At 39.2% G+C, this 19,163-nt stretch overlaps 1 protein-coding gene across 2 annotated transcripts in view; it reads left to right on the top strand.

Moving 5' to 3' along the window:
* The window catches only part of TTLL11 (tubulin tyrosine ligase like 11), a 222,178-nt gene that overhangs the window by 49,282 nt on the left and 153,733 nt on the right, over positions 1 to 19,163 (top strand). For both annotated transcript variants that reach the window (XM_028107889.2, XM_088019260.1), the window contains exon 3: positions 1,667 to 1,800. In XM_028107889.2, coding sequence (XP_027963690.2) covers positions 1,667 to 1,800 — 134 coding nt within the window. The remainder of the gene's footprint in view (positions 1 to 1,666; positions 1,801 to 19,163) is intronic.

The raw sequence follows: 19,163 nt of genomic DNA, 5'->3' as shown, positions 1-19,163 counted from the left end.
CATTCAAACCACACTTCTGTACTCATAGCACTTCTGTCTGTGTTGTGTGAGTCTGTCCGACCTGCTGAGGGGTTTCTGAAAGAGAAACTTCCCCTGTCACAAGGCCATTAAAAGTGTAGAAAGTACCACAACGGTCAGGAGGCTTCATCTATTTGATGTAAGGTGCTGTATTATAGTTAGTTATGAAGCGTTTTAGTCTAGTATGATAACAAACTGTTGTCAAAGAAAAGGAAAAACCCTCAAAAACAGTTGAAGTTTTTGTTTTGTGTATTTGGTGTTCGGCTCCAGTGTTTATGACTCAAAAATTCTAATTTTGGAGGGGACTAAAAGGAAACAGCTAGAATTTTCTGGGCTCGTACTTATTTCTTAGGAAGCTCAGAACAATGTTCTCAGTGAGTTTTCTTTAATATTGAAGAGTTCACATCAGAGCACAGTTTATTAGTGCTTTTCAAGCTCCTTTATTTCTTATTTAATCCTTCTCTCTATCCTAAACAAGAACCAAGAAGCTGGGCATTGACATCTTGAATCTGCAATCTTTGGATTTATTGCGCTTTTTAATATGCTGAGGGAAGCAAGAAATAGGTTATTAAAACCTTCATTCTCAAAATGTCCACCCTTCACTTCCTGAACATGGGAATTTCGAGAAATCTCGTTCGTTCTGATTGTGTCCATTTGGAATGTGTGATAATTCGGACATGCCAAGCTGACATGAAACTTTGTGCTTTCTGTAAAAAATAACTTCGCTAAGCCAGTTCCTAGTGTCAGGGATGGAACTGTGTTGCCTGTCCCAGGGTGAAGGCCATTTCTAGTCTCCATTTTCAGTGGTGATATTTGCCTTAAGAGATAAGCATGCTAAAACTTAAAAGAATTTTTACCTATTTGCTGAAAATTTGCTAAGGTATAGACTCAGTTTCTTCTCTTGTCAGAGTTCCTAAAGATGCTACAAGAAAAAAAAAAAGCCACCATTCTTTCAAAATGTTTTATAAGTGAGTCATTTTAATCCCCTCTGGGCAAATTAATGAGGTCTGATCAATGTTAGTGTCAGTACTTATAACTGAAGAACTCCTACAGATTGCATTTTTCTCCCCCTAAACTATAAATTATGCTATGATATCCTTTCTACTTTCTGTCCTTATTTCAAGGAGACAGATTTTATGCTGAAAGCTGTATATTTTTCTATTTTATACCTTGAATACTCATGGAAGATTAAAGCAAAGCAACTTAATTAAGCTTCTCGTAATGTAAGCAGAGTCCAGTAGATGATATTCTCAAGGGTATAAGATGGAAGCAGTCCTAGAATTATGGATGGTGGCCCCAAATTAAGGAGGATATTAAGTTTTAAGTGCAAGATGTAAATGCTTCTCTTTATCCACTATCGAGGAGACTGACAAAGAATGGATTAATGAACTAGTGGAAACCCATTCCTTCCAGTTGATGCTTCATTTTCATAAGGGAAAAAACTATCCATCTATTACCTCAAGTTTTTCATTAATTTGGTAGGTCTTTCCAAACCATGAGTCACTGCTGTGGGGAACAGCTACCTTTTTTTATCCTGTCTGCAAAAGCGAATATGTCGGGTGGGTGGTTTTGAAAGTCCCCTGATGATGGCTGTTTTATAGCTAGCGGCCCACTGCTGTTCAAACCTCACAGCTTCTCTTCTCCCCAGGCATGACGGAGATGGTGCGTAAAATTACTCTGAGCAGAGCCGTGAGAATCATGCAGAATCTCTTTCCTGAGGAGTACAACTTCTATCCTCGCTCATGGATTCTGCCTGACGAGTTCCAGCTCTTTGTTGCTCAGGTAGATGGCACTCCATCCCCGTGACCCTTGAATTATGTTATGGTTGTGACTGTGTCCTGAGAGCTGGGGTCCTGGGTCCTGTGTGCTGGGACCTGGGGTGGGGGGGTCCCCAGGAAGCTGCGGCTAGCCAAGGGAGTGTCTCAGCAGTACACGGTGAGTGTTGGCAGTGATCAAGGAGCTTGCAGTTGAATAGGCAGGGTGACAGGTAGGTAAACTAAAAAGTGCGTCTGGCCTGAGGCTGATATTGGGAGCGGGGTCATGGAACTGATGTTTGGAAAGCGAGGGAGATAGGGCTGGAGCAGGTGATTGAGCCCTCCAGCAGATTGGGACTGTTTGGGTGAATCTAGGGTGTGGTCTCCCCTTCATCCTGTGGTATGAAATGTGGGAGGTCGGGCTCCGTTTTAAGGCTAGGGAGGAGGTCTGACACACTGTGGAGGTGGGGTGGGGGGACCTTTTAGGTGTTCTGCTTTAAATCTGCTCCAGAATCAATTTTCAAATCTCCCATTCCATATCAAAGCAAAATGTTTGAGCATGAAATACTTTGGAGCCTTCACCACTGATTGTGAAACAGTACCAGTAGGGAAACTGAATTGAGGTTTGCCATTTTTCATTTGGGACCCCTTCAAAGCCTTTGCCAGTGGGTTCCATGGTGCATACATACCTCTGAGGGTAACTATATAACAAATGCCCATCTTATTGTGATGTGATAGGATTAATACCATTTATTGGTCCTACTGTGTTTCAGGCATTGTGCCAGAAGCTTAACGTTATTTCTTTCAATCCTCACAGCAATCTTGTCAAGTTGATTTTATTATTAATCCCATTTTGTGGATGAGGAAACAGACTTTGATAAGCAAGGTGACTTGCTGGAGAAGTGGAATTTAAACCTAGAGCTGATTTCAAGACCTATGGATTTTTTTAAAAGATTTTATTTATTTGTTTGAGAGAGAGAGAGACAGAGACAGAGACAGAGAGAGAGAGAGAGACAGAGAGAAAATACAAACAGGGGGAGGGGCAAAGGGAGAAAGAGACTCCCTGCTGAGCAGGGAACCCGGTACGAGGCTGGATCCCAGGACCCTGAGATCATGACCTGAGCTGAAGGCAGACACTTAACCCACTGAGCCACCCTGTCACCCCAAGGCCTATGCTTTTTATAAGCTGTCTTATAGCCTGCGTGTTGTTTTGGTTTTAATATTAAATGATAAAACTTGTAATAAAATGATGATTTAGTAGGCACAAAAAAGCTTGAAGTGGTAATTTTTTAAAAGGAAGCTCTCAATGGGATGGTGGTCACATGAGTTTGTACATTTCTTGAAATTCATCCAATTATTAACCTAAAATGGATGCATTTTATTCATGCAAATTATGCTTCAATAAAGTTAATTTTAAAAAATAAACTCTGAGCCGCTCCCCATACTCACCCCTCAATTTCTCACTTCTGTGGCTCTGCTCATGTCCTTGTCCCTTTGTGGAATATCTTTCTGTCCCATTTCCACAACTCTATATCTAACTATCCTGTGAATTTAAATGAGATACCTACCAACTGTGCCTTCAACATCAGATATGTGAGAACTTCTCCGTCAACCCCCAAGTTCCTCTGTCCTCCTTGCAGGCCATTCCCGCAACTCCCCCAGCCCAGGCAACCGCTGGTCTGTGTTCTCATTAGAGATTCGTTTTGCCTGTTAGTCTTTGTTTTTCTTTCAGAATTATATTTTTGAGATTCATCCATATTTGTTGTATGTATTAGCCATTTGTATTTTTATTGGTGAGTAATATTCCATTGTATGAATTTGCTTATCCATTTCCCACTTGATGGGCATTTGGGCCATCCCCAGTTTGGGGATTTTATAAATAAAACTGCCATGACTGATCACATGCAAATCATTATGTAGTTATATGTTTTCATTTCCCTTGGGTAATACCTACGAGTGGAATTTTTGGATCACATGGTATATGTATGTTTAACTTATAAGAACTTGCCGAACTTGTTTTCCAGCGTGGTTGTACACCCTCACCAGCAGTGTGTGAGAGTTCTCTTTGCTCCACATCATCACCAAGCCTTGTATTGTTAGTTTTTTGAACCTTAGACATTCTGGGAGATACGTAGTTGTATCTCTCTATGGTTTTAAATCACATCTCCCCTATGACCAGATGTTGAGCATCTTTTCATATGCCTTTGGACCATTCAAATATCTTCTTTTGTTATGTGTACAAACTTTTGCTCATTTCTCTGGGCATTTTATTTTTAAGTTGTAGTTTCCTTATATATTCTGTGTACAAGTCATTTGTATGTGTATTGTGAATATTTTCTCCCTCTTAACTTTTCATGTTTTAACTCTGCCGTTTGAGGAACAAAAGTTTTTAATTTTGGTGAAGTTGAGCTTACCATTTTTTTCTTTTATAGTTTGTGCTTTTGTGTGATACCTATAGCATCTTTGCCCAATTAAAGGTGGTGAAGATTTTGTACTGTTTTTTTCTAGGGGTTTGTTAGTTTTAGTGTCTACATTTAGGTTTATGATTCATTTCAACTTAATTTCTGTGTATGGCATAAGATCAGTGTTGAAGTTTACTTTGTTCCATAGGGATATTCAGTTGTTCAGTGCCTTTTGTTGTAAGGATGATTGTTTCCCTCATTGAATTAATTAGCTTGGCAACCTTGTTGAAAACCAGTTGACTGCATGTGTTTGGTCTGTTTCTGGAGTCTGTTTTGTTGCATTCATCTATATGTTTACTTTTACGCTACTACCGCATTTTATCTTGGTTACTCTAAGTCGGAGTCAGTCTGGAAATCACGTAGTGCAAGTCTTCCCACTTTGTTTATCATCATAATTGTTTTGGTTATTATAGGGCTATTGCATTTCCGTATCAGTTTTTTAACCAGTTTGCCCATTTCTACAAAGAAGCCCACTGGGACTTTGATTGGGATTGCTTTGAATCTACAGATCGGTTTGGAGACAGTGGACATCTTAACAGTGTCGACTCATCTAATCCATAACTTTTATCTCCATTTATTTATATCTTCCTTAATTTGTCTCAGTAATGATTTATAGCTTTCAGAGTACAAGACTTCCCTAAGAAGTTTTGTTTTTTTATGCTATTGTAAATGATATTTTTTGAATTTCATTTTCCTATTGTTTGTTGCTAGTATATAGACATCCAACTGACTTTTTACTTTGAACTTATATGACCTTGCTCAATTCCCTTATTAGTTCTACAAGTTCTTTTTTTGTAGATTTGTTAGGATTTTCTAGGTATACAATTAATTCACTTGTGAATTAATATATTTTGTTTCTTTCTTTCTAATCTTACATGCCTTTTATTTATTTTATTTTTTCTTATTAAACTGCACTGGGCTAGGATCTCCAATACAACATTGAATTAGAAGTAATTAGAGTGGACATCTTTGCCTTGTTCTCAATGTTGGGGGAAAGCATACGTCTTATCATGTTATATGTGATGTTAGCCATAGGTTGTTCATAGATGGCCTTTATCAGGTTGAGGAAGGTGTCTTCTATAGTTTGCAGAAGTTTTTCATCATGAATGGGTGCTCAATCTTGTCAAATGCTTTTCAGCATCTGTTAAGATGGTATGATTTTTCTCTTTATTTTGATAATACGATGAACCACCAATTCATATTTTAAATATTAAGCTAACTTTGCATTCCTGTTATAAATCTTATATGGTTATATTATCCTTTTTAAATACTGCTAAACTGTATTTGCTGATACGTAGGAATTTTTGTGTCATTGTTCATGAGAGAAAATGGTGTGTGATGTCTTTGGTCTTTGTATCAGGCAATCCTTATTAAATGAGTTAGCAAATATTTCTTTACTGTTTTGAAAATTTTGTATAAGATTGGTATTTCTTTCTTAAATGCTTGATAGAATACACTATTGAAGGTATTTGGGCATGGAGCTTTCTTTCTGGGAACATTTTAAATTACGAATTAATTTTTTAATACATATAGGTAATTTGTTCTTTCAAGGAATTAATCCATTTTATCTGGGTTGTCCAATTTACTGATGAAAGTTTTGAAAAACAGTATTTCCTTATTTTTTAATGTCTATGAGATATGTGGTGATCTCCCCATTTCATTGCTGATATTGGTAATTTGTGTTTTCTTTTTCTTTCTTTGCCTGCCTACCTTCCTTCCTTCCTTCTCTCTTTCTCTTTCTTTTTATATCAACCTAGCTACAGGTTTATTAATTTTGTTGATCTTTTCAAAGAACCAACTTATGATTTTGTTGTTTTTCTGTATTGTTTGGCCATTTTCTATATCATTGATTTCTACTTCTTTTGGGTTTAATTTTCTCATCTTTCTCTAACTTTTTAAGGACGAACCTAATTCAGTTGATTGATTTTTAAACATTAAAGCATCTCAGAAATTTTTGTATATTATATTTTCATTACCACTTAACAAAAATGTTGTCTAATTTCCCTTGAGATTTCTTTGACCCATAGGTTACTTAGAAATGGGTTGTTGGGTTTATTAATAATTTTGGAACTGTCCCAAGTATTCTTTGTTACTGATTTATAATTTAATTTTGTTGACATCAAAGAATATATTCAGTATTATCTTAGTCCCTTTAAATTTGTTGAAAGTCATCTTATGGCCCATATATTATTTATATTTTTTTAAAAAAGGATTTATTTATTTAGAGAGAGAGAGAGAGCGCACAAGTGGGAAAAGCAGAGGGAGAGGGAGAGAGAATCCCAAGCAGACTCAGCACTGAGCATGGAGCCCAATGCAGGGCTCGATCTCACGACCATGCAGTCATGACCTGAGCCAAAACCAAGAGACGGACACTTAACTGCCTGCACCCCCCAGATGCCCCTATAGTTTATGTTGATGACTGTTTCATGTGTACTTGAAAATAATATGTATTCTGGAGTTGTTGGTGTGGCATCTGATAAATGTCAATTAGGTCAAGTTGGTACTTGGTACTGTTCACATATTCCTTACTAATTTACTGCTGACTTATTCAGTCAGTTACTGAGAGGGTATGTTAAATTTCCAAATCTCATTGTGGATTGTCTTTTTTTTTTTTTTTTTTTTAGTTATGTCTGTTTTTGCTTCCTGTATTTTTGAAGTTGTTGTTAGCTTGATGATTTGACTCCATTAGAAGGTAACTTTTCTTGTCCTGAAATCTACTCTTTTTGATATTAATACAGTACCTCCAGCTTCTTTTGGTTTAGTATTTGCATGGTATATCTTTTTACCATTCTTTTACTTTTATCCTATTTGCATTTTTAAAGATTGCTTCTTGTTGACATCGTGTAATTGGGTTATGATCTTTTATCCAGTTTGACAATCCCTGCCGTTTAATTGGTATGCTTGGCCCACTTAAATTAATGCGATCATCAATATTATTGGCTTCAAGTATACCATCTTCCTATGCCTTTACTATTTATTCTATATGTTTAGATTACTTGAGTATCTTTAGTGTTTTATTTTATCTCCTCTTTAGGCTTACCAGCTATGCCTCTTTAAAAATGTTTTTAATTTTTGTCTTAGCCCTAGAATCAATCTAGGGTTTACAATACATCTTTAACTTGTCACATATACATTTAAGTATTACATACTTGAAGTAAAGTATATGTGCTTCACAACGGTATACCTCTTTGCCCATCTTCATCCTCTATGGTATTATCATATAGTTTGCTTCTGTGTTATAAACCCCACAATTCAGTGTTTTTATTTTTGCATTGAAAAGTCAATTATCTTATAAAGAAACTGAAAAATGAGTATATTTGTCTAGTATACTCACCTGTATATTTACATTTCCAGTATTCTCCATTCCTTCAAGTAGCTCTTGGATTCCATCTGGGAATTATTTTCCTTCAACTTGAAGAATTTTTTTAAACATATTTTTTTATAGTACAGATCTGCTGTTCTCCCAGCTTTTGTTTGAAAATGTCTTTATTTTACATTCAGTTTTGAAACTGTTTTGAAATAATTACTTACAAAAATTGCAAAAATAGTATACAGAAAGAGCGCCCATGTTCTCTTCATTTAGCTTCCCCTAATGTTAACATCTTATACAATTACTGAAGCTGGGAAATTAACATTGATATAATATTAATTAATAATCTATGCACCTTATTTGCATTTCTATATTGTCCTGCTAATGTCTTTTTTTCCTGGTTCAGGATCCACTCCATGTTTACTCATTGCATTTAGTTGTCATTTCCCCTTAGTCTCCTCTGAGTTGTAACAGTTCTCCAACCTACCTTTGTCTTTCATGACCTTGACTCTTTTGAAGAGTACTGGTCAGTTTATTTTTTTAGAATGTCCCTCAATTTGGTTTTGTCTGATTTTTTCATGATTAGATTCAGATTACACATTTTTCATAAGAATACTACAAAGTGATGTTGTGACCTTCTCAATGCAGCATATCAGGAGGTACATGATGTCAGGATGTCTTATTTCTGGTGACGTTAACTTTGATCACTTAGTTAAGGTAGTTTCTGTTAGGTTTCTCCATAAAAAGTTACCATTTTTCCTTTGTAAGTATCTTGTGGGGACATATTTTGAGACTATGTGGATAGCCTATTTGTCTCATACTTTTTTAAAAAAAGCTTTAGTTAAGATATAATTGAAGTACAATAAACCGCAAATATTTCAAGTGTGCGGTTTGATATGTTTTGATATATGTAAAAATCCATGAAACCGTTACCACAATCAAGATAATGAACATATCCATCACATCAAAATGTTTCCTCATGTCCCTTTGTAATCCTTCCTTTCTTTCTTTCCCTGCCCTCTACCTCCCATCACAAGGCAACTATGGATCTGCTTTTTATCAAGACTAGTTTGCACTTTGTAAAATTTTATATAAATGAAATAATATAGCAGGTACTCTTATTTTTTCTTTCAAAAAAATTTTTTTTGGTCCTGGCTTCTTTCACTCAATATAATTATTTTGGGATTCTTCCAGGTTATAGTATTCATCAATAATTCATGTAGGTTTATTATTGAGGAGTATTCCATTGAATGTATATACCACAGTTTGCTTATACCTTCAGCTGCTGCTGGATATTTAGATTGATTCCAGTTTTGGCCTATTACAAATAAAGATACTATGAGTATCCATGTCTGAGTCTCTGTGTGGACATATGATTTCATTTCTCTTGAGTAAACACTTAAGAATGGAGTGTCTGGATCATATAGTAGGTGTATATTTGATATTAAAGAAAGTACAAATTGTTTTCCAAAGTGGTTGTGTCATTTTATATTCCCTTCAGCCATGTATAAGCATTTTAGTTCTCCCACATTCTTGCCAACACTTGGTAGTAGTCAGTCTTTTCAATTTTAGCTGTTCTAATAGGTGTGTAGCCTTTTCTTATTATGTAGTTTGTATTTCCCTCGTTATTAATGATGTTGAACATCTTTTCATGTGCTTTGCCATCCAAATGCATTCTTTTTTAAATTCTTTATTTAAAAAATATTTTTCAAATGCATTCTTTAATGAAATAAATTTATATCTGGTGTCCATTTAAAAAATTGAGTATTCGTATTATTGAGTTTCAAGAGTTCTTTATGTATTTTGAATATAGGTATTTATCAGATGTATCAATTACAAATATTTTCTTCCAGTCTGTGCCTTGTCTTTTCATTGTCTCAACCATGTCTTTTGAAGATCAAATTTTTCATTCTGATGAAGTCCAATTTATCAATTTGCTCTTTTATGAATCATGCTTTTGGTGTTATACATAAGAACCTTGACCTAACCAAAATTCACAAAGATGTTTTATGTTTTTGTCTAGAAATTTTATAGTTTTAAGTTTAGATCTATGATTTGTTTGAGTTAATTTTTGAATGTGGTGTGAGGTATGGATTGAAGTTAACTTTTTTTGGACATAGACATCCACTTATTTCAGAAACATTTGATGAGCATACTAACCTTTCTCTCCCAAATTGCATTTGCATTTATGTTGAAAATAGTTGCTCAAGTATGTGTGGGTGTTTCTGAATTCTCTATTCTATTCCATTGATGTATTTGTCTATTTTTATGCTAATACCTCACTGTCTGTCACTGTAGCTTTCCAATAAGTCTTAAGATCAGGTAATATAAGTCCTCCAACTTTTGTCATTTTTTTCAGAGTTGTCTAGGCTATTATAGTCTTTTGATCTGCCATATGAATTTTAGAATCAGCTTGTCAATTTATGAGAGAGCCTGCTGGGATTTTGATTAGAATTGCATTGAGTCTACGTTTCACTTTAGGTAAAATCAACTTCTTAACAGCATTGAGTTTCTGATATATAATATACATCTCTCCTTTTATTTTATATGTAATGTGATATATATCTCTCCTCTTATTTAGGTCTTCTTTAATTTCATTGGGCAATGTCTTTTAGTTTTTAGTGCATAGGTTTGTCACATCTTTTGTCAAGCTTATTCCTAAGTATTTCAAATTTTTGATAGATTGGCAATGTTGTATTTTTAAACTTCAATATCTAGTTGTTGGAGTATGTAGAAATACAATTGACTTTTATATACTGATCTTGTGTCCTGAAACCTTGCTAAACTCAGTAGTTTCAGTAGCTTATTTTGTAGATTCCACTGGATTTTCTGTATAGACTCTCATGTCCTCATGATTTCTTACTTTCCAATCAGCCCTTTATTTCTTTTTCTTACCTTATTGCATTGGCTAGAACCTCCGTATAATGTTGAATAGAAGTGATGAGAGAAGACGTTCTAGACTTGTTCCTGATCTTTGGGGATAAGTCTTTAGTTTTTCATCATTAAGTATGGGTTACTTGTAGATTTCTTGTAGATGCTCTTTATTAGATTGATGAAGTTCCCTTCTGTTCCTTGTTTCCATGGATTTTTTTTTTTTTAATTAGAAATGGGTGTTGGATTTTGTTACATACTTTTCTTGAGTCTATTGAGATGATCATATGGATTTTCTTTTTTTAGCTTATTAATATGACAAATAATATTGATTGATTTTTAAGTATCAAATAAACCTTGCATTTCATTCCTTAGATAAATCTCACTTGTCATATGTTATCCTCTTTATATATTGTTGGATTTGATTTTCTAAAAAATTTTTAAGAATGCTTGCATCTATATTCATGAGGGATAGTCTGTAGTTTTTTTTTTTTTTTTTTTTTTTTTACAATACCTTTGCCTGGTTTTGCTATCAGGGTAATGCTAGTCACATAGAAGGAGTTGGAAGTATTCTCTACTCTTTAATTTTCTGAAAGAGTATGTAGAATTGGCATTATTTCTTTCTTAAATATTTGGTAAAACTCACCAGTGAAGTCATGTGGACCCGATGGTTCTTTCTGGGAGGGTTTTAACTAAAATTTCAATTTCTTTAACAGATATAGGCTATTTATGTTTTCTATTTCTTCTTGAATGAGCCTTGGTAGTTTGTCCTTCAATGAATTTGTCCATTTTTGTATTCCTACAAATATTCTTGAACTTTGTTATGGGATCCAATTAAGTTATGTGGAATTAGATTTGGGTCTTGTTTTTAAAGGCAGGCACCACTGGAACAGTGGTCAGTCTAACCAAATTATTCCTTACTACTGAGGCAAGAATCTTATGTGTACTTCACCTGATGCTCCATGAACCATGGTGTTTTCTAGTTTTGCTGGTGAGAACGGATACTATTCCAGGCTGTGTGTGGGCATCTGGCATTGCTACCTCTAGTCTTTTTGGGTGGTTCTTTCCTTGGCCTCAGGTAGTTTCCTCAGAATTACTCACTGATTTGTACTCAGGTAAATACTAATGGGAGAGCCTCTGTGGATCTCCAGGGCCCTCCCTTTGTGAAGAAATCTCCTCTCCAGTAGTCCATCTTGAGAACACGAGCTGTCTTAGTCACCCTGACTGACAACTTCATTTCCTCAGCTTAGGGGATCTGTTGGGCTGGAATCTTTCTCTGGGCAGTAAACTGGGGCAGTCACAGGGCTCACATCTCTCAGGAATCATTGTCCTTTGCTGCCTGATGTCCAGTGCCTCCAAAACCATTCTTAATGCATTCTATTTTGTGGTTGCTTCAGATGGGCAGATAAATCAAGTTTCTGTCAGTACATCTTGGCTGGAAATGGAAGTCCTCTGAATGAATGATTTTGTAACAATAACAATGCAACACTTACTGAGTATTTTTTACCTGGATTGCCTAATTTAAAATTCTTCAGCGATCCAAATAGGGTTCTTCTATTATTCATAGGAGAGGAAAGTGAGGCACAGAGAGGTTAAGTGATTTTGTCAAGGTAACACAGCTTGGAAGACTAGCTCCAGAATCAATACTTTAACTTTCTGTGCTATACTGTGGGAGGATATTTGAATAGATGTGTGGATAAGGTCCAGAACTATTCTAGAGAAAGGAGTAAAACTTTGCTGGTGGTGAGAGGGTTCGTCTCATCAGGAAGAAAAGGCTTCCTGGTAGAGGTGACACCTGATTTGATTTTGAAACAATGAGCTTGCCTTGTAGACTAACCAAAGAAGAGCATTCCAGCCCAAACCAGTAGCTTGTGCAAAGGTGCATAGATGTGAAATGGTGTGACATATTTGAATGATAAGGAGTTTGATGTTATTAGAGTTTAAAAGAAGAGGGTTTGACAGTAGGTAAAGTTAGAGAAGTAGAGGCCAGGTCCGGGAGGGCCTTGAATGCCAGGTTAACAGGAGGAAGCCATGAGAGGGTTAGGTAGGGGATGGGGAAGAATGTGGTTACCTCTGGTGAAGTATAGACAGGATTGGGGAGGGCAGAGGAGTGAGACCTGTGGAAAGGATGCTCCGCTTGGAAAGGTGGCAGAGATGCGGAGGCTTGTCCTGAGACGCTAAGACAGGAGTCTTATGCAGAGAAGGGTCAGGCATGCGGCATATTTAGAAGGGGGAAGCTACAGGAGTCGGAGAAAGATCAGAGAGGGGGGCGAGGAAGAAGGCGGAATTGACGCTTTCAGAAATCTGATGGGGGTGCCGTTTGCCAAGAAGCCCGAGAGAAGGAGGAGCAGGTTTGGTGGAGAAGATGGAAAGCGGAGCTAGTGCTTGTTGTCCAACTGTTGGCTTTCTGACGGTAGCTACTCAGAGAGGCTCTCACCGGTAAAATGGGAGGCGGGTCAGGTGATTGACAGGGACTCTTCCTGTTTGAGCATTGGAAGTCCTGAACTGTCAAAGACCATTTGACTGATGCCACAAGTACTTCAAACTGAGTAGTTCCCTAATACAAGAGGAGGATTTCTTTGTCTCTAAGATGATATTCATCTAGAATCTGCTGACTCAGGACTTGGCACATGCAGAATGAGACTATGAAAACCCTCCCCTAGTCGCTTGCTGGAAAGCCCAGCCCATCACTTACTCTTCCTGGGACCTCCAGCAAGCCCCTTCCTCCAGCCCCAGTTCTCCATCTGTTAAGTGGGGAAGTGATCCGAACCTCGGAGTGATTGTGCACATCCAGTGAGCATTTGATGATGAAATGCTTTATTAGCTGCGAACCTGATTAAACAAATGTGGCATTCTTATTTTTAATATACCTTTTGTTTTAATACAAAACAATGCACTCATATTAAGAATTCAAAGAATATAGGGACATGTAAAGAGAAAAAAAATCCCCACTCATTAGATTATTTATTTATTTATTTATTTTTTAAAGACTTTTTTTTAAGATTTTATTTTTTATTTATTTGAGAGAGAGACAGAATGAGAAACAGAGAGAGAGAGCATGAGAGAGGGGACGGTCAGAGGAAGAAGCAGACTCCCCGCCGAGCAGGGAGCCCGATGCGGGACTCGATCCCAGGACTCCGGGATCATGACCTGAGCCGAAGGCAAGTCGCTTAACCGACTGAGCCACCCAGGCGCCCCCCACTCATTAGATTATTTAAACACTAGTGTATATCCTTCCAGTTTTTTTCCTACATATGAACAAATATACATTGTAACACACAGTTCTTTTTCTTTAAAGAAATAGGATGATGCTGTGCGTTCTCTTCTTCAGCCTGCCATTTTCCTCCACTTACACATCTTTCCATGTCCCTGCTGCAAAGAACTCTATTGTATGGATGCACCACGACTTTTATTTTATTTATTTATTATTTTTTAAAGATTTTATTTATTTATTTGAGAGAGAGAGAATGAAAGATAGAGAGCACGAGAGGGAAGAGGGTCAGAGGGAGAAGCAGGCTCCCCGCCCAGCAGGGAGCCCGATGTGGGACTCGATCCCGGGACTCCAGGATCATGACCTGAGCCGAAGGCAGTCGCTTAACCAACTGAGCCACCCAGGCGCCCGCACCACGACTTTTAAAGTCATTCTCCTATTGATGAACGTATAGGTAGTTCTCATATTTCTTTGGTTCAACAAATAATGTTGTCGGGTACTGTACCTCTCATATGTAGGCATCTTTATACACCTGTGCCAGCATTGCCTTCAGACAGATATCTCCAAGTGGAATTGCTGTTTTCAAAGATATGTGCATTTACATTTTGACAGGTGAAGCCAAACACGAGGCTTTATTAGAAATGGTGTGCTTAATTATGAGAGTAAACAGTGTCTTGTGAGTGCCTGGGAAGTGAGCTTTCAGAGGTGTGGGTGGGGGCTTTACTTTTTGATTCAACAGCGGGAGGGCATGTGATTAGCTGTAACACATTCTAAAACCTGACACTTTGTAGGTATTTTATTTATCACATTAATTAGGATTATATTTATTTTGTCAAAGAACAGGGAAGATCCACATCACTCCTGATATTTGGCTGCAAAACTGGTACCCAAATATGATCAGCAGGTGGCGCTAGCAGGAAGCAAGTAGGATTCTCAGTGGAAATTTTTGTGAGGGGGGGAGGAGGACGCAGGCTTGCTTTCCCCTGTTAGCAGATGGCCAATAAAAAAATTCCTTGGAGTTTATTTTGCATATGGTTTTCCATCTGGGTATTTGAGAAAAGTACAGTTTTGTTATCAAAACAGTATTTATTATGGTGAAGGAGTTTGTATTTCGTAGCAGAAGAATTTTTCAGTGAATAAAGCCAAAAACCTGTTCAATAATCTTTTGCGGTTTCTTGGAGGGAACCAGCGAGCATGGGGTTCTTCCATTTTCCTCCAGTTACCATCCTCAGTTAGCTTTTATTGATTCAGCTCCTCGAGGCTGAATGAAGTGCATTATTTGCAAAAACCCCAGAGAACAATGTTCTCCACTGGGTTTAGGAACTAGGAAAATGTGGAGTTATAAGTGGGTCAGAGTCAAGGCAGAAAGAAAACCTGCAGTGGGAAGCGTATATTCCTTGTCCTGATTCCATGCTTGTCAGAGAACCTTCTGGTGACTTGATTACTCCCATGGTTTTCCTGCATAGAGATGCTATGCTGATCTGGCTGACTTCTGGGCACTGGATAGCAGGCCCAGAGAATGGAGTTTCTATGCCTTCACCTGCCTTGTAGAGCCGTGCCCCCCTCTGCAACCTCAGGTGGCACCATTTTCCACCCCTTCCTCCAGGACACCCTTCCATATTCAACTTTTTAGGCAGCACGGTCTCTTTCCTCTGCATTTTGTACATGCCTTTCCTTTCGCCCGGAGCACTCGTCTTCATCCTCTGTGCCCCTTTCCCACCTGCAAGGCTGCCTTCTTTCACCTGACCCATTTGGCTAATTCTTCAGACCCCTGTTTCCTTTTATTTTCTCTGCAAACCTACTCTTCCCCCCAAGTCAGGGGCAAGTCCTCCACAGCACCTTGTTTTTCTCTCTTCCTGCCACTTAAGCCTATTCACTGTTTGGCAACTGCATTTTTTCTTTTTTTTTTTTTTTTAAAGATTTTAAAGAGAGAGAGAGAGAGCAAGCACAAGCAGGGGGAACGGCAGGCAGGGGAAAACCAGGCTCCCCTCTGAGCAAGGAGCCCAATGGGGGGCTCGATCCCAGGACCCTGGGATCATGACCCGAGCCGAAGGCAGACGCTTAACCGACTGAGCCACCGAGGTGCTCCAGCAACTGCATGTTTAATCATCTTTCTTTCCTACTCCAAGTCCCCCAAGGGCAGTGAGTGACCGGACGGGTCCTACTCATCACTGTGTCCCTAGTGTGTATCCCAGTGCCTGGCCCATAGTAGGAACTCAGGTGTATTTGCAAATTAATACGCAGATGGTATGGTTTAAAAAAATTTTGCCTCTTGTGAGTTTAGCCGTCTAAAAAAGTTAGCTCCTCTGAGGCCCAGGGTATCAGCATGACAGAGCCTGGCACTTTATAAGTGTGTGGGCCAGACTTGGGCCACAAGGAGCTTACCAAAATGCCATCCGGTGAGACGGTGGTTGGTCTGCTGCCCTTTCCCTGGTGATGGCCCAACCCGCAGCCATGCACGGAGTGCTTACCCCTCCGCAGCAAGCTTGGAATGCCTTCTGTTGATGCAGCGTGGCCTCCCCCGGAGGCTGATGCAGTGGCCCAGGGTTCTGGTGCATAACTAGTAAAAGACCGAAAACGGAAGCTATCGGGGACTCCAGCTGTCAGAAGAAGGCAGTTGATTCAGAGCCGTTGGCAGAGACTGTGGGAGCCATGGTCCCACCTCCCCATCTGCTTCAAGTTTTGTTTTCTTTGTTGCCAAAAATAGAACTTCACCTCCTGCTTAGATATATCATGCTGCTCTTGTGTCCCTTGCTTAACAGATCAATTTGTTTACTGGAAAAATGATGATAACATCTGAAGCCCAAGAGGCTGCCCCTCTCTGGGAAAGCATACTGAGGTCCTATTCGTTAAGAAGTCATTTTCAGTGGCCCAGGTGACAACTGGCATCTTTGTAGCTTCCTAACCTCTGCTATCCTCACTCAGTTTGGGGAGGCATCATTATCTCGTTTGCAGATAAGGACATGGAGGTTCAGAGGTGGAGAGGCTCGCTCATGGTTCCATGTGACTCTGCTATGACTAGTGCACACAGATTTCTGGCTTGGTTTAGTTCGCATATTTCCTGAGACCTACGAAGTGCCAAGTGCCAGTGAAACGAAACAAGTTACATATATCCCGGCCCTCGGCAGTCCTTTAATGTGAAACGAAGGGCTGGACTGGGGTTAGGTGGTCTGGGTTCAAGTCCTGCCCCCCCTTTCTGTTTTCCCCAGTGCTACTGAGATCTAATTGACATGTAATGTGTAAGGCTAAGGTGTACAACGTGATGATTTGACAGACGTATTATGAAGTGATTGCCACATAAGGTATAAGGTTAGTTAATACCCCCACCACCTGACATAATTACATTTTTGTGCCTGTGGTGAGAACATTTAAGGTCTACTTTCTTAGCAACGCTCAAGTACACAATACAGTATTGTTAGCTATGGTCACCGTTTCTGCACATCAGATCCCCAGAACTTAACTCGTCTTGTAACCGGAAGTTTGTACCCTTTGGCCATGACCATTTCTCCCACCTTCCAGCTCCTGGCAACCACCATTCCACTCTCTGTTTCTAGGTGTGAGGCTTTTTTTTTTTTCGATTCCGCATATAAATGAGATCGTAGGGTATTTGTCTTTCTCTGACTTATTTTACTTAGCATTATGCCCTCAAGGTCCATCTATGTAAATGGCAGTATTGCCTTCTTTTTTGTTTTGTTTTTTTTTATGGCTGAATAACATTCCATTGTGTATATACAGCACATTTTCTTTATCCTTTCATCTGTTGGTGAACACCAAGCTTGTTTCTACGTGTTGGTTATTGTGAATAATGCTGTACTAAATGTGGGGACGCAAATATCTCTTAGAGGTAGTGATTTCATTTCCTTTGGATATATACCTAGAAGCAGGATTGCTGGCAGTTCTAGTGTTAATTTTTTTGAGACCCCTCCATACTACCTTTCATTGTGGCCGCACCAGTTTGCATTCTTACCAGCAGGCGTGACATGACGTCTCATTGTGGTTTTGCTTTGCATTTCCCTGATGATAAGTCCTTTCATGTTCCTGTTGGCCATTTGTATGCCTTCTTCAGAAAAATGTCTGTGTGGGTCCTCTGCCCATTTTTTAATTGAAATTTTTTCTATTGAATTGTGTGAGTTCCTCATATAAAGTGGGTCCTAACCCCTTATATGCTATATGGTTTGCAGATATTTTCTCCCAATCTATAGTTTGCCTCTTCAATTTGTTGATTGTTTCTTTTCTGTGCAGAAGCTTTTCAGTTTGATGTAGTCTCACTTGTTGGTCTTGGCTTTCGTTGCTTGTGTTTTTGGTGCCATATCCTGGCGCCACCCCTTCAGTGGCTATGGAATCCTGGCCAAGTCATCTCTCCTGTCCCCCGAGGCTTTAGTGCTTCCTCTGCAAATAGAGAAGATTGTATAGCATCACTAAGGACCTTAACACCGCTAATCTTTTGCGATTCTGTGAATTTAGCTTTCGTGGATATCCATAAAACTCCCCACTAGAGTTAAAATTCTGCACAGATTTCTGCTCCAGGGTTTCAGCTGGAGCACAAAGGGCCTTGTGTAATCAATCTTCTTGCTAATGCCTGGTCAGTGTAGCCCGGGCATAGTGAAGTGAAGATAGGGAAGGCTACAAGAGGGCAGTCTCCTCACCTCTGCTCCCCCCTTCCCAGGAGGGTAACTGAAGCCACGTCTGCACATTCCTTCCCGAGTAGTCCTGTGGGGTGGTTGGTTGGCTGAGACTAGCCAGTATTGGCAGAACCAAGACATCCTTCCTGTTGGGTCTGTCTAAAGCCTATTCAGAAAGATTCACATCTGTGCACCTTCTTCCATCTCTTTTTTTTTTTTTTAAAGATTTTATTTATTTATTTGAGAGAGAGAATGAGATAGAGAGAGAGCATGAGAGGGGAGAGGGTCAGAGGGAGAAGCAGACTCCCCGCTGAGCAGGGAGCCCGATGCGGGACTCGATCCCGGGACTCCAGGATCATGACCTGAGCCGAAGGCAGTCGCTTAACCAACTGAGCCACCCAGGCGCCCCTTCTTCCATCTCTTGACTGTTTGTTTGGCCAGGGATTCTCTTCCTGTGCTTGTTCACTTGACAAACTCTTATTAGGTTTCCCTGCATCAGGGTTGATGTCACCAAATCTATGAAGACGTTTTCTGATCCCCCCTCTCCCACTCCACCTCCCACTCCCCTGCACCCAGACCCATGGGCAGTTCCTCTGGGCCCAAATTCTATGCTTTTCTTCAATTATAGGACCCCAAAGCACGGTACCTTTTTTTCAATGTTCCCACAGTATTTTTTTCCGATGTTCCCAGTTGAAAGGTAGTAAGGCAAGAGTTTGGGGTCAGTATGGGCCCCAGAGGTTAAAATCTTTTTTAAAAATTACTTTCTAAGTGTGTACGTACGATTTAATTACTCCGAGTCTCAATTTCCTCACCCATAGCACCACAGGGCTGCGATGAGAATCACACTGTGTCCCTCAGTGAGTGGACATTTACTTCTCTGTTGTCCCTACTGAACTGGGGGCCCTGGGGAGGCAG

This window comes from Eumetopias jubatus, unplaced genomic scaffold, assembly GCF_037043125.1.
Source record: "Eumetopias jubatus isolate StellerSeaLion01/CBP00866 unplaced genomic scaffold, mEumJub1_p1.0 scaffold_15, whole genome shotgun sequence".
Lineage (NCBI taxonomy): Eukaryota > Metazoa > Chordata > Mammalia > Carnivora > Otariidae > Eumetopias > Eumetopias jubatus.
Note: the sequence above shows the minus strand (reverse complement) of the source record. Positions and strands in the feature narration are given on the sequence as shown.